The sequence below is a fragment of the Simochromis diagramma genome, unplaced genomic scaffold, assembly GCF_900408965.1.
Source record: "Simochromis diagramma unplaced genomic scaffold, fSimDia1.1 OVJJ01000293.1, whole genome shotgun sequence".
NCBI lineage: Eukaryota > Metazoa > Chordata > Actinopteri > Cichliformes > Cichlidae > Simochromis > Simochromis diagramma.
Window position 1 is genome coordinate 12,278,710 of NW_024386801.1, and position 16,352 is coordinate 12,295,061.

Here is a 16,352-nt window from a genome sequence, read left to right on the forward strand (position 1 = left end):
GGCAGTTTACTCCGCATTGCATTACTTCACCTAACACAGTTTTGCATAAAGCTTTTAGCACGACACACATCACATTTAACAGTCACGAATAAAAGGATAAAAAGGTCAGTGAAAGGTGTTGCAAGAGTTCAATGTTTTGAGGGCAGAACAAGGGAAAAAATAAAAGAGAGAACATGTAGAGTGGCTTTAGCTGGTAAGAGGAAAAAGGGAGAGGGAGATGGCAACGAAAAGAGAAGAGGGTGACGATGGAGGAGAAAATGGGGTGCGAGACACAAACACAAGAGACATAGACACTTACAGCGGCCTGAAAATAGAATCCAATTATAGACAGGGGCAAAATGAAAGATGAGAAGAGGAGAGAAGGAGGGAACGAGGAGTGAGGAAGTGATGAGCGTAAATGTGTTGTGGAGGAAGAAGTCCCACACATGGAGTGCCAAAGGGAGGTGCAAAAATCACAAAGTACCGAAAGTTAGCTGCGTCTTTTGCAGCACACTGAATATAGACCCCCAGTGATGTCATGCGTCATGGCTGGTGGGTACAGACAGTCAGTGACCAACACACAGTTCGTCTTTCAGCCTAAATTTTAATTAAAGGGAGGTGAGGGTGGGGGGGCTGCCAGCGTGTGGTGCATTATTTCAGTTAGTGTGCGAAAATGAGACTATTTCTGTGCACAAAGCTGTACTGTGCAGCCGTTCTGCATGTGTCAGCTGGAGGCCTGAGTCAGTGTGATACAGCTCGAGGAACTATTGTTATCTTCTCATGATGAGGTTTACATTCCCTAGCACTCACACCTTGCGCTGTGCCCACACGCTTACATCACGCTGTCATCGAAGCTGCACCTTCCTCCCCTGCTGAACTTGACCTCGCTCTCCCTGTTTCTATTTTGAATGGATTCATTCAAGGCGTGAACTTGTAAGAATAAATGTCGTGCCGTGGAAAGGTGTTTATTCTGCTGCACGGCGACTGAAATGTTTGCTTTTTCGGCTCGGGTTCCGAACTCACTTGCTGGGTCTCAGTCCTCCAGACTGCATGTGGCCCTGGACGGTCTGCCACCTCCCGGCCTTCACTCCCTCTGCCACCATGCTCTTCACGCTGTCACTGCGATAAGGACCCCCCCCAGTATCCCCATGGCCAGTTGCCGCCCCCTTCTGACCCCCTGACACTGCCCCACTAAGAGAAAGAGACAGGGTGCAAAGGGATCCCATGGCAGACAGAGGGTATAGAGGGAGGAGAATAACGACAGGCAGAGGAGAAAAAGACCAAAGAGTGTGAGAGAGAGACACAGACACAGACACACAAACACACACACACACACACACACACACACACACACACACACAAACACACACACGCACACAGGGAAATAGATTGAGCAACCACAGGGCTGAGGTGGTGAGACAGATCAGTAGACTGTGTGAAGGGGCAGGCCTATTTTCCAGGCCAAGTGAGAGGCAGGTGGATAAAAAAGGTTTGGAACCTATTGAGGAGAAAAGCAGGGAATGGGGCAAGGAGAACAGAATGAAGGAGGAGGAGGAGGAGGACGAGGGGGAGGAGGAGAGGAATTTACTGGGAGCCTGTGGAGGATGGAAAACCAGCAAAAAGTCCCAGCTTTGGGCCTGGAGGACCAAAACTCTAACTGGCAGCAACAGTGTGCAGACACTAGTCATTGAGTTGAGATGTGCTACTTTTTATGGCATTATATTCACTGCAGCAGCTTAGAGAATGAGTTCTGTTTGTGTGTTTCATCCGAAGCTGTTAAGTGCATCTGGTCCTGATCTCAATGTCTCATATTTCATTTAGAGTATGTAACATTACTCAGAAATTAGTGAAATTCTTCAAACTCCACAGTCGAAATTACCGGGAGGGCAATCAGATGACAATGGCTACAGATACAGTGATTAATCAGTGTGTTCATATTAAGGCATGTCATGCCTACAGTGAAAGCATTGACGATCAAAAATAAAGAACATTAGTGCCCTCTGGTGACATGACTACATTTCATTAATATGCAAGGTCCTCCTGCTCTTAAAGACAAAATATATGAGGTAATGAAAACACAGTGAGTCCACGTGGGTACAGGAGGTGCGAAACTTGCACCGTGCCCGTTTAAAGGTCACCTTTCACATGAAACTCTGACCAATTGACCTGACAGCGCTGGTGGATAAGTCATCAATCACAACAACAACATAGATGACACTGCTGGAGCAACGGTCAACACAGGAGACATGAGCCTCATTTATCGAACTGAGCACAAGGGGGACGCCTTTACTTTTCATTAACAGGAGGAAAACATCAATAAGTGGGGCTATGAATCAGAGTATTCACAGATGTATAAAGCTTTTAGACATCAATCCTGTTTCTGACTGAACTACAGTGAAAGCTTAAGAGATTTAAAAAAAAGAAGTAAAGCCGCATATTATTTGGCCGTTTTTTAAAGCCACCAGATAGATAAAATATTGAGTCTAATTAAAGTCACTCCCTAAGCTTGACTTCATAAATTTGAAAGATATCAACAGACTACAGCCACTTTTCTAAGATATTATGGTGGCTGCTGACTGCTCCTGACATAAAATGTATAGTTTTATTTTTTTAAACGATAGAATTGAACTTCAAATCCAATAAATCCTTAAACACTGAGAGCGATCCTGCTGGATAGGAAACCTGTTTGATAAATGAAGCTCAGCGTCATTACAGAGACTGAAAGCTGCTGATCTCAAGAGAGTTTCAAACAGGAAATGATTTCCCAGCTGTCTGTTGGCTTTAGAGGCATATTATTGGTTGATGTCACAAGGTCAACCCATCTCTCCTTGGGAGAAATAAGTTCATAATTTATTCAGCTTCTAATTGAGTGTTTGCTTTTGATTTTAAACTGGCTCACACGTTATTGAAAACAGCCTATTTAACCATTACTGAAGTCAAAAGTTCATCTGTTTATGTTCCGTGAAAACTAGTCCAGCTGAAAAGACGTCTATAAGGGCAATCAAGAAAAACCTTTAAAAGATAGTTTGGGTTGAATTGAATTTGCGCTATACACTGTAAGTAAAATTGAAATGAACTGAAGGTGAACTTCTAAAGAAACGAAGATGAGGGTCTATCGTGTGGCAATTTGAGATCAGCAGCCATCATCTTAAGGCATTTTTCAGACGCAAATGCATATAGCCACTGTGTTCATAAACACATTGCTGCCTCCTTTCTCCAGGCATTTTTTTAACACGCACTCCTCAATGGCTAGGTCTGGTAAAGATGACCAGTTATTAAACACTTTATCAGACATATGCCTGGTAGCAGGGTGTCTAAACTGTGAGCTCTCTCAGTGCCCACAGGGGCATGGCCTTGCCAATGCTTTATTGGAATCAAGTGCCTAGTGGATGGAAAAATAAATAAATAAAAAAGAGCTTTCATTGCAGTAAGGAAAAGCAGTGTTACCATGACTTCCAAAAAGATAAACAACAGATGCAGTTCAAGTATTTCAGTGTTAGTAGCAGCACATGTTAGATTTTATACTGATGGGATTCAGAAAGAAGCCACAGATGGATGTAAACGGCAGGCGAACACTGGCACAAAACTGCAACCTGGTGTAACGGTCAACCCTCCACCGCCACGGCAACAACAACAGCAACCAGCAATTTTTAGCGAACACAAGGAAAAGGAGACGGAGATGACAGAGAAGGTGATTAAAGTATACACATCTCTTTTCTTTTCTTTTTTTCCTTTTTTTTGCTAAGGGGAACTACGAGGGTTGTCCGTCTCCATGGTTACACTCCATGGGAGAGAGGTTAGAGGTCAGGAGTTAGTGTTTAGCGGCAGGGCTGTAGGGAGTAGGGGGGCATCTGAACATGCGCCTCTGTGTTCATTTAAAGGTGACAAGATGTGAGGAGAAGCAGCAGAAATTAGCCTGCAGGGTTTACGCCGCTGTGCTGCAGTCGGAGTCGAACAGCCATTGCGGGATGCTGAAATGTGCATGTATGGCATTTCCCTCACTCACATTTCCCAGGCAGATTATGAGTAATCATTACTAACCCTTTGTGCCCTCGGGTGTGCTAGCATTGGATGGATTACTATTGATGGTGGAAATTAGATTAAACAAGAACAACAACAAAAAAAACAGGTCTTAAAATGTGCAGCCTGTATTTTATGCAACACTGTGACATTTATGGATTATGGCTTTTTTTAAAAAAGGCCTTTGGCTAAACAGCCCCAGTTATTCATAAGAAAATGTGGGCCTAAGGAACAGAGACATAATGGAGATTACAAAAGTAGGTGAATTTAATAAGCTGTCATGCGTGATAACAGCCACATCGAGCAGTTCAATTTGATGATTGACTAGCAGTGGCGACTAGACAACTAGGAAACAGGGACGGTGGAAGGGAAAGGAAAGGAAAGGAAAGGAAAGGAAACTGGAGTGGCACTGCCCCTGCCTCATTACAGCCCTGCTCAGGGGAAAGTCTCTTACCAGCTTTGGACCAAGACTCACTTGAGCGTGAGGCGCGGATCTCCATATGGGGCATAGGGAGAAATGTTTAGTACGAACTCCTTGGGCGGATAGGAGCTCCACCTCTGCTGCACTGTGCTGCTGTCATTGTTATTCCAAAAGTCTCTGTCTAGATCACTGTGGCCAGAGAGAGAGACAGGTCAGAGCAACACAACTATGGACAGCCTCGGCACCAACCAACCATTCCCAACAGCCGCTCCTCGTTTTGGAGACGATGCAAGGTCGGTTTGAAGAAGAGGGTTGTTCTTAGAGCTGCGTCAAATGGGAGTTTGAAACAAAACAAGTCCAGATTCATTTCTATCTTTCTATATGAAGTAAACAAGCCACCATAGTGGTGTGACTGAAAAGTAAATAAATAAATTTAAAAAAAAACAGCAGCCTGGAGGAAAAAGGCATTCACTTAAAGCTTTTCATAGCAATGTACTGTAGCAAAGACACAGAGACAGAAAAAAAAGGAGATAGAGCAAGAGAAGAATTATACTCTGATGAATACATACAGCATGTGATTACATTCTGTTCATTAAGCATGGTACCACTGATGAGAGACATTTGAGTAAACATTAAGAAGTCTGGCCCCCGTCCTTCGCGTGAGCAGTGAGAAAGCGTGAACACATGAGACAGAAGGCAGAGAGGTAAACTGCAGACAGTCATAGAAGGGGAGAAAAAGGTGAGCAGAATCACTGATGTCATACAAATCACACAGCAGTGGTCAGAGCTGCAGCGCGGGGACAGAGCAGGAGAGAAAGGCGATACACAAAGAGAAGGAGTTCAAAGCTGAAATGATCAACAGAGCACAGCGATGCTGCTGGAGCCAGTGAGAGAGAAAATGCAAGAAATTAAGAGTTTAAAACAACCCAAGTCAGAATACATTCACAGAAGCTCGTCTTTAGTGCTCAAAACCGTTCAAACGGAAAATAAAAACACGGCGCACACACGGAAAAATAAGCTGGAGCGAAATCAGGCTACAGGAGAAAAGAAGTGATGAGCAGGTTAACAGAGGCATTTTGTGGAATAAAGTGGAATACTCTGAATTATGATTCTGACATTTTCTGGTACTGACCTATGGCCTTGTTTTATCAAGAACAGAAAATACCTTAATACTAGTTTGAGCCCTGCAAGAAATGTTAGAAAAAACACATCCTCCTGAGCATTTCACTGTGAATGCTCGAGTCCCCGCTTGTTTTACTTGACCCTGAACCATCTTAAGTGATGCAGATGTGCGGCACTTAAAGGAGACCTGTCTTACATCCAATAAGATAAGTGCAGGAGCAGACTCGTCCAGCCAAAAGCTTCACAGGTAAGATAATGCAGATTTAATCTTTACTGATTAAATCACTAACCTTTCATTTAATGCCTCCTGAACATGCTCTTGTAGAGATTGCCCTCTTCAGGATAGAACAACGTGGGCTCTCTTTCTTTTTTTTGTGTAGTGTACATCGAGGGACTTGAAGCTGAACCAAATGGACTTCATTATCACCAGATTTTTCTACCCATACCAGTTACCAGGCACTTACTTGATGGCTTTCTTCTCCCCTCGCCCACGTGCCGAGTCTGGAGTGTCTGCTGTTTCCACTCCTGGCTTATTCCTCTTCCCCTTGAGCCAAGAGCAGGGGGATGACAGAAAAATAATAAAAACCAAAGGTTAGCTTAGATTTCTCCTTTTGAAGCCGTGTTTTTTTCAGTCCTAAAATGAAATGTAAATGCCTCTCCTGTTATCTCAGGAACACTGTGTCATCAGTCCTTTACCTCACGGTCTCCTGATTACACTAATCAAAGTCAAATCATATCTGCAGTGAAGAGCCATTTCTGACTATGACTATGAGACTGGAGTGTCTGTTGTTTCCACTCCTGGCTTATGCGTCTCCCCCTTGAGCCAAGCGGAGGGAGGGGATGACAGAAAGCAGAGAAACAAAAGGTTAGCTTAGATTTGTCCTTTGAAGCTGTGGTTTTGCTGTACTAATTTCAAGTGCGAATGCGTCTCCTGTTATCTCAGGAACACCGTGCCATTGGTCCTTTACTTCTTGGTCTACTGATTACACTAATCAAAGTCAAATCAAATCTGCAGTGAAGAACCATTCCTGACTATGACTATCATCCGCACCACCCTAAAAATTTACATGGCAATTGCCTGTTGAAGGTAATCTGCTGGGTGTTGCAGAGAAGCCTCTTGAAAGTCCTGCAAAAGCCTTATTTCAAATAGCTAGCACATGACCTGCAGTAACCAAAAAGTAAGGTCGGCTGTGGGCATTCTTCTGGAAAAGCTCATTTCAACTAAAGGTGTTTCACATATGTCATACTGAAGGTAAGCTCTATTGACACTTTGCTGGAAGTGGAATAAGGGGGGAGATCAGTCTGAAAAGTCCCTATCCCACAAAATACAGTGAATGCAACTCTGAAAGTGGTGCTCTGATACACATTGAGGATAGGATGGATAGGATTCTCCTATCTCCTTGTTACATTTCGCTCTAGTAGCCATGAAAAGCCAGAATCTGGTAGCTAGATTAGCCCAGCTAATTACAAAGCAGCAACACGGTGCATTTAGGCAAGTAAAGTCGACGTCCTGCTGAAGATCACACTAAGCATTAGAATGAGGAAGAAAGGTGATTGAAGTGACTTTGAATGTGACATAGTTCTTGGTTTCAGATGGGCTGGTCTGAGCATTTATCTACTGGGATTTTCCCAGACAGCCATCTCCAGGGTTTACAGATAATCTCCCAAAAAAGAGAAAATAGTCAGTGAGCAGCAGATCTCTGGGTGAAAATTGTTATCTGAGGGCTGTGAGCAGGCAGGAATGGTGGACCCAAAGCACAGAAGCTCAGAGGCAAAAGGTGAACTCAAAAAGGTAACAAAACTGAGCCTCCAAATAAACTCAGGCAAGCAGACAGAACACACAGCATGGTAAACGGCAGATCACGACACAGAGAAACACAGGGCTTAAATACACAGAGGGAGCAATCAGGGAATGGGTAACAGGAGGGAAACACAGCTGGGGCAAATCAGGCCTAACGAGACAAAGGAAGCAAAACCAGACGCATTTACATGAGACAGACTTTCAAAGTAAAACAGGAAACATAACACAGAGACGCGAAATTACAGACAGACTCACAGGCAGGCACTACAACAGAGGGAACAGAGACGTGGGACCAGGGCAGACACAGACACTGACTGGACACGGGGATATAGCAGACAGGGGAGACAGCAAGGATTACACAGAGACATAAACCATAAGACAGAACTCTAACAAAGAAACCAAAGAATAGAAATGATAAATAATATAATAAACTCAAAAACACTGGGTGAACGACCCAGGCATCCTAACAAAAATGTCTTGTTGACATCAGAGGTCAGAGGAGAATGGCCAAACTGCTTCGAGCTGATAGGAAGGCAACCATAGCTCAAATAATCACTTGTTACAAAGGTTTGTAGAAGATCATCTCTGATAGCACATTGAACCTTGAAGCAGGTTGGCTACAGCAGCAGCAGACCACACTGGGCACCAACAACTACAAAAACACTAGAAGATCGGAAAATTGTTGTCTGGTCTTGCGAGTTTCCATTTGTGCTGCAACAGTTCAGATGGCAGGGTTAGAATGTGCTGTAAACAGCATGAAAGCACGGATCAGTCCAGCCTCGTAACAACATTTCAAGCTGGTGGTGGTCTGTTGGTTTGGAAGATATTTTCTTGGCAGAACTTTGGATCCATTAGTACAAACTGAGCATCTTTTGAATGCCGTAACCTACCTGAGTATTGCTACTGACCATGTCCATCCCTTTATGACCACAGTGGGCCCATCTCCTGAAGACAGCACACTATGCCAAAGAGCTCAGATCTTCTCAAACTGGTTTCTTGAACGTGACGGTGTGTACACTGTACTCAAATCAGTCCATAGTCACCAGATCACAATCCAATCAGTAAAGGAAGATTATCATCATGGGTATGCATTCCCCAAATCTATGTGATGTTATCGTGTCAACATAGGAATGTTTCCAGCACCTGTTAACTCTATGCCATGAAGAAATAAGGCAGTTCTGAAAGCAAAAGGGGGTCCTGCACCCAGTACTACCATGGTAGATCAAATCTAGATCTAAAAGTGGTTGGTGAGTGTATTTTTCCACGTCATTTTGAAATCACATTTGCTTTAATAACAAAACTAATCATAATTTTGATCTTAATAACATGTAGAGAAAACACAAAGGAAAAATCAACCACATATTCTGACTGCCTCTGGACTGACTCACTTCTACATGATCGATGCTCAGACAAAGCGAGTCTATATGGAAATGCAAATGTGTCAGAATCTATATACTGAATCCCAGCAGGCAGACTGACACTGTGGCTTTGGATCCTGTTGAACTAGTTACAAAGCCAGTGTTGACAATAACACTGCTGAGAAAAAATGATAAAGCCCACACAGCTCTGCTGATAATATCCATTGCACACAGTGAAACAAAGCCACTCGCCTATTGTATAATCAGCGCTAACCTAAATTGGAAAGGTCCCCAAATAAATAAAGACTGATCTGACAGGATGACTCGCTGAACAGCTGCATACAAGAGGTGTATGTAGCTGTTATTATAGACACAGAGCTGCACTGAGCACATGTCCTCAGCCTATTCATGAACTTTTAAAGCACATTTTTGATATGACATGCTGGCTAGAGACCTAAAACCAGCGATTATGATTTCTTACACCATTCCCTATACAAATACTTGCACATAGGCAAACACAGTATTCTTGAACGATCATTTCTGGGAAGGCAGAACTGTCTGTACTTCTGTGAAGCGAGGACAAACTATCAAAGGAAACTCATGCATCATTCAACGCTATCGTGAAATTTTCAGGAAGGTGGGAAGACACAGATGATGAGTGAGAGTCCAGTACAGGAAGAGGGCTGAGGGCTGAAAATAGAAATCAAATTTGAAAAAAAAAAAGAAAAGAAACAGAAGATGCTACCAGAAAGGAGAGAAAACAAAGGCGGTGCAGAACAGCGTGAGAGACAAAGAGATGGGAGGAGGGGGGACAGGTGCAAATAGTGAACTGAGTGAAGCAATGAGTGACAGATAGTCCCGAGCGGGTTGGATGTGAAAACAAGGAAAGAGTCGAACACTCTGCAGTGGGCACTGAGTGACAAACACACATCTGTCTTTCCGTGCACGTGCACACACACATGCACGGCTTCAAATCCATCTCCTCTTCACTCTTCCTTCGGCTCATTCACAAGAATGGATGGCAAACACTCTGCTTCTGCTTTCATGGGAGGTGTGGAGGCTACAAAAATAGTGATGAATACAACGGCACAGACATGAGACGAGAAATAATGAAGAAAATGAAGTCAATATTTCAAATGGCGGCTGAAAAAAAAGTGTTTTTTGTCTTCTTTAATGGCAGGGAGTTTACAACGATCATAGTATTGGGTGGCGTCTGGCTCTGTGCCATTACTTCATAATAGTTCCAACTCTTATGATGAAGCAATTATAAAAGATACCCAAATTCCACTGAGGCTCCACTTAGAAGAAAAAAAACAATCCACTAATACGTTTTAACAATCAAACTGCAGCAGAGCAGGTTACAAATTAAATTATTGGAATATAGAAGGGCTGTAGAGCAGGACGTAGTGGAACTAAGAACCCAAGGCTCTCCAAAAAAAAGAGTAATTAGGCAATTAGCAAACATTTTCAAATATTACATAATCAGCATTGAAAGCAAAATAATACTTTTGGTTGAATAAATAGGCAATGTCTTGTTCTTTATCAGCTCTGGCTTCTCTCAGCTGTCTCAATTAGTTTTAGTAATGTGTTCATAAACTTTACTGATGGAAACGTCATTTTGCAATATATATCATTTAAATGCCTGCAAAAGAGTTCAAGAGTGACAGCGGGCCCTAAATCCTGAGTTTTTTGGATGCATTGTGCTTTTAAGTTTTATTGTGCCACTTTATGTTGCTGCAGATTATGCAAGCGCCTGGCAGTTTGTCCCCTCAATTGTGCAAATAAAACATAATTTTGTTGAAGCCATGTTTGGAGGTCTTTTTTTTATCAAGGACTAAAGCAAGCCACTCTAAGGATAAGAAGACAGTGAGTTCTTTAAATCAGGCCAAAATAATGTGTTTAAATTTGAGTGAGTGGAAAAAATAAATTGAGTCAGGTCAGGTGACATTAGCAAAATACTGCATCTCAATAATGGATGCCTCAGTTTGTTTTTCATTCCTGATGAAGAGCTGCCCTTTTTATAACCTTCATGTGGATGATTCATTTCTGTTGCATTAAATATTGCAAAATTGGAATTTAAAAGCTTTACAACAGGTTTAATAGAATCACTGCCATTGGCTCCTTTTTCTGATGCTGTTATTCATTCGTCGATCGTAAGTATTTGCTGTGGTTTTCTCTCTGGGTGGGGTTAGCAAGGCTAAGCAAGCTTATTAAAATTTCAAAAATGTTCCAAGTAACTCTTATCTATAGCCCTAAGGCTTTCAATCTTTTTAGTTTTTGAGCTGTCACTTATTAAATTTGGGGAAATTTATTAAGGAAAACCAGCAAATATGTCAACTATTGGCTAACCATTCATTCTAGACATGTAGTCTTTCATGCTTCATCATGTCTTGAAAACTCGCTGGATGCCCTTTTTTGGAGAAGAAGAAGTTTTTATATGATACAATATTCAGGGTTCAATATAGTGATATGGCCATGTAAACATTAGACAATTTAAGCTTTTCTATTGTTGCTTTTTTTACTGTTGTAATTTTACTATGCCATCTGAAACAGGTCATTTGTAAATGAGATATTGAGTCTAAATCAGAATACCCGTATAAATAATGGTTAAATAAATATGGGTTTGCAGCTTTAACCAATTCAACTCTTCTGTGAAGGCTTTCCACAAGGTTTAGGAGAGTGTTTATGTGAATTTTCACCTCTCTTCCAGAAGCTAATTTGTGAGCTCAGACGCTGATGTTGGATAACCCTGGCTTGCAGTCTGCTGTAATTCATCCCAAAGGTGTTCTGGCAGGTTGAGGTCAGGACTCTGTGCAGGCCAGTCAAGTTCTTCCACTCCAGACTTGCAAAAAAGGTTTGATTTTGCTTTGTGCATGGGTGTGCACTTATGTTGAAACAGGAAGAGACCATCTCCAAACTGTTCCCACAAAGTTGGGAGCGTGAAATGTCTTGGTATGCTGAAGCATTAAGAGTTCCTTTCACTGGAACTAAGGGGCTGAGCCCAACTCCTGAAAAACAACCACAACACTATAATCCCCGCTCCACCAAACTTTGGCACAATGCAGTCAGACAAGTACCGTTGCCCTGGAAACCACCAAAATCAGATTACTCCATCTGACTGCCAGACGGAGAAGTGTGATTCGTCACTCCAGAAAACACATCTCCACTGCTTGCCAGTGAGTCCAGTGGTAACATCCTTTACACCACTGCATCCGACGCTGTGCATTTCGCTTAGTGATGTAAGACTTAGATGCAGCTGCTTGGCCATGGAAACCCATTCCATGAAGAATACACAGTCTACACACTGTCCTTCAGCTAATCTAATAGCCACGTGAACTTTGGAGGTCTGTAGCGATTGACTCTGCAGAAAGTTGGCGACCTCTATGCACCTCTGCATCTGCTGACCCCACTTTGTGATTTTAGAGTGACCTATTCTTTCACAAATGTTTGTAGAAGCAGTCTAACGCCTAGGTGCTTGATTTCATAGACCTGTATCCATGGAAGGGATTGGCACACCTGAATTCAATAATTTGATTGGCTGAGTGAATACTTTTGGCAATATAGTGTAATTTGCCAGCTGTCTCCAGAGAGACAGTGTCTGAGCTACATGACCAACAAACTAATTCAGCCCACACACACACAAACATAGACACATGTATTTACTTTTGTCATTGATATAATCTGATCAATACTTCTTGTTTTGTAAGAGAGCGTTGACTTGATGTTGACTCTACCATACTCCTTTTAATTAGCCACCTTACCCAAAACTGAGTTTTCTCATCTAATTTGTAAGACTTGCTGTTTCTTGTTGTTCAGTAAGCTACGTCTTCTTTTGTCTTATTTTTGTCTAAAACAGAGCGAATTAAGACTGTACAGGCTATTCTGAATTATTAACTACTACTTATTAACTTGCCGATTCTCTTTGTTTTCTGTATTTGCTCAATCAGATAAGTGAGCGCAGACGAGTGAACAAAGGCTTGATGCTGGACTGCCCAGGGTAAAGCTGAGGGTTTTCTTGAAGGAACACATGAGAGGAGACTGAGTGAAACTACCACTTTCTCTGTCTCTGCTGGCAGTGCACTGCCTTCCAACACCCAGCTGTGTTTGTTTGCTGTGAATTAGCAGGCAGCAAGAGTCTACATGCTCACTCAATATTACCCACATCACACCATAATTAGAGAGGAGTGCACTATTAAAATGGTCGTCTGCTGCTAAATCATCAAGTGATCACTGAGTTTTTAGCATTTGTCAAAACATTTTTATATACGTATGTGTACCTGTAGTATTTTCTGACATGAAGAAGTATGTAATGGCGGAAAGATAAGACACAGAAAGAACCGACACCGCTTTCCGTCATTGAACGTGACAGGTCAAGAATCCAAACGTTTACATACTGTGCAGTTACTGTAATTTTCCCGATGATTGTGACAATTCTCCTTTTGAAATTCTGCAATTATCAATTTTCACATCTCCCCCCTCCTCCGATGAATGTAATTACTATCATCCCATTAACGACTGTGAACTCCTGACACCCACTTAATGCAAGCAAAGTGCCGAATGTTGTTGATACAAGCCCAACAGGGACTGAATCAGGCTGCGACTGTGGTCAGGTCCAATCTCAACCTCACTCACAACTATGTCATGGATCAAACAGCACAGGGCTCACAGGAGCAGGCGGAGAGTTTCTGAATGCCAAACAGCCACTGCTGCCCAAACAGATGTTAGCTGCATCACCTCTGATATCTCAAAATCTCTCCCAACACCTACAACACAAGCCCCCGCTGACAGTCCTCAGCTTCTCAACGCACGAGCTCATCACTGCATTATCGTCTGTACTTCCTTTAGTTGTCAGGATGGAAGAGCACAGAATAATTACTTGACTAAAAAAAGCAAATATTAAAAAAAATATTAATTGATGCCAGCGAGTTTATAAACAGCCATGAGCAAACAGGAAGTCTAAGGAGAAGCATTCAATTTGTAATACTTCCAGGGGGCTTAAATAACAGAGAGCTAAGCAAGAAGGAGGCTTCAGGATGACTGCACATGAGGACTTTTTAAATAAAAACCCACTGCACTGGTTGCCAGCTCTAAAACACCGAAAGCAACACTCGCCCAAAATGTCTTGTCTATTAACCTATGAATCATAAGCGAAAGTGGCATGGGCCCACTCGCAACTGACACGTGAAGCTTCAGGCAAACATTTGTTTTTATGAAAGCTGACACTGTCAAAGAGTACACTCAGAAATATCAAAAATTAGAGTTTTAGACATGGACTGGCCCGTGGTGGCTTTAGATAAAATGAGCATCAAATGATCGAATGCTGAGAGCTTTTTTCCTAATGACAGTATCATGTGAATAAAAAAAAACAAAAGCCTGTGTGATTTTGTATCATACCATATATTGCAGGTATTTAAAATAACAGGGCTTAGTTGGAAGTTACTGTGATAAAGCAAATTATACTGTATGTGCACTCTACTCATGCTTTCAGGCAATACGGCGCTGCCACGGAAAATAACAGAGATAAAGAGCTCCAGCTAAGTGAGGATGCGGAAACCTTTTGTAGCGCAATTTATGTTAGAAGAACAGATTATATAGCTGCCAAGCCTTCATTGTTGTTAGCCCCATATACAAAATAGGCATTTTGAAGACGATAAGATTAACGTGGGAAAATGATTTTGAACAAGATTAGCAGTTTTTGTGCTTCGTCCAAGTGCGCTGTTTAACCAATAACAAGTTTCTCATCAATGCAAATGACCGCCATTCATCTCAGTCACACTTAATTATTTTGTACATCAACCGTCTGCGTTTAATGTGGTTTCACACCAGTGTGCAGCTGACATTTTTCTCAAAATAAGTGGTCCAAAGACTACAAAGGCCTTAATTAACATCTTAATGTCACTCTGTATAACCCCCCGCCACAGCACACACACGCACAAAAGCACACGCTCTGATGTAAACAGTGTAAGATGCACAGATAAGAAAAAAACATAAATACGCAAATTGGTATCTTCAATGAGATGGTCATCCTGTGTCTGAGGCACAGTTTTTTAGGTTTGTCAATTTAGACTTGTTGTTTATATGAGCCTGGGAAGTTTTTTTTTAGCCTTCATAAATTAATGGCACAGTATTATAATACCTATTTTCCTCTTGCCAAATACCCTCATGTCAGACCTGGTTTCCTGGCACCTCTCAGGTGGAACAGTAGGCTTCTTTTTCTAGTTTTCTGGAGCTTGTGCACCTGTTTCTCATCAGCTCATCAAGGATGCAGTATTAAAGACCGGCTCAAGCGGAATTGTTGCCTCTTCGTTGGTGGTAATCAGGGTTTGTAGTGGTTTCTCATGGTTCCTTTCTTTGTAAAATTCCTAACCTTGCTTTCTGTTCTGTTTCTCTGGTGAGTTGCCTGGTGCGAAGACAGCTGGAAACACGTCTCTGAATTTCCTTGCCCTGTGGAAAGTTTCTGGACCACTCCTTCAAACTCGGTTCACCTGCGCTCTCATGCTGGTTTCCTCCTGCTGAGGGAAAAATGCTTTCCAGTTTCTAATCTGCCTGCCCATTTTCCACCCCATACTCTCCCCTCCAAGCTCCTGTAAGGAGGCAACTTTCCTGTCCAAATATACTGTTCATTTGTTTCTTGTCCCTGAATCCTGGATTTGGCTCCATATTTATTGGCATTATGACAAAACATAATGGAGGGTTTAACGTAATGACTGAGATCTTGAATTTGGTTGAAGATGTAGGCTTACCAGACACGATTAGGTACAGATATGTATTCCTTCAGAACTATCTTAATTCTTCATTGCATAGATTAAACAAGGGGCTGGAAACACCTCCACAAAGGTGCTTTACTGGATTGAGATCTGGTGACTGGAGGCCATTAGAGTACTGCTATGTTCAAGAAACTAGCTTGAGATTATCTGAGCTTTGTGACATGGTGTGTTATTTTAAGAAGATGGGTACACGGTCTTGGCATGGTCAGCAACAGTACTCAGGTAGTTTCCACTCAGGGACCCAGAGTGAGCCATGAAAATATATTGCACACCATTAGACAATGACCAGCCTGCACAGTTTCTATAAGGCAGGATGGATCCATGCTTTCATGCTGTTTTTGCCTAATTCTGACCCTACCATCTGAATGTTAAAGGACCAATTAATATCTAATTAATGTCCTCATCATATCAGGACATTTTTCTTTTCAATATTCAATATTTTATTTTGTTTTTTTGCACCTGTATGAATTGTAGTCATTGGTGCCCAGTGTGGTCTGCTGTGGCTGTAGCCAATCTGCTTCATGACTTGACGTGCTATGATTTCAGAGATGCTCTTCTGCAAACCTTTATAACAAGAGAGTTGAGTTCCTGTTAGCTTCCTTTCAGCTTGGAGCAGTCTGGCCATTTTCCTCTGACCTCTGTCATCGACAAGGTATTTTTGCCCAGAGATCTGCTGCTCACTGAACATTTTCTCTGTAGAGATGTTGGTGTGGGAAAATCCCAGCAGGTCATCATTTTCTGAAATACTCAGACCAGCCCATCTTGACCTTGTCTAAATGTATAAATGCACTGAGTTGCTGCCATGCCACTGGCATTAACAAGCATGTGAACAGGTAAACCTAAAAAAGGGGAGGTGAGTGTATTCCTCTTAGCCTTCTTTTCAC

General features: G+C 42.2%; 1 protein-coding gene across 5 annotated transcripts in view; it reads right to left on the reverse strand.

The window, feature by feature from the left end:
• Positions 1-16,352, reverse strand: part of syt7a (synaptotagmin VIIa) — a 98,802-nt gene that overhangs the window by 42,416 nt on the left and 40,034 nt on the right. For 2 of the 5 annotated variants that reach the window (XR_005695016.1, XM_040025921.1), the window contains exon 1: positions 1,003-6,007. Coding sequence is in view for 4 of the 5 variants with exons in the window: in XM_040025921.1 (XP_039881855.1) it covers positions 1,003-1,667 (665 nt within the window). In the remaining variant the exon portion in view is untranslated. Of the gene's footprint in view, positions 1-1,002; positions 6,087-16,352 lie in introns of those variants that run through there. The other 3 variants (XM_040025922.1, XM_040025923.1, XM_040025920.1) reach the window with 2 other exon arrangements.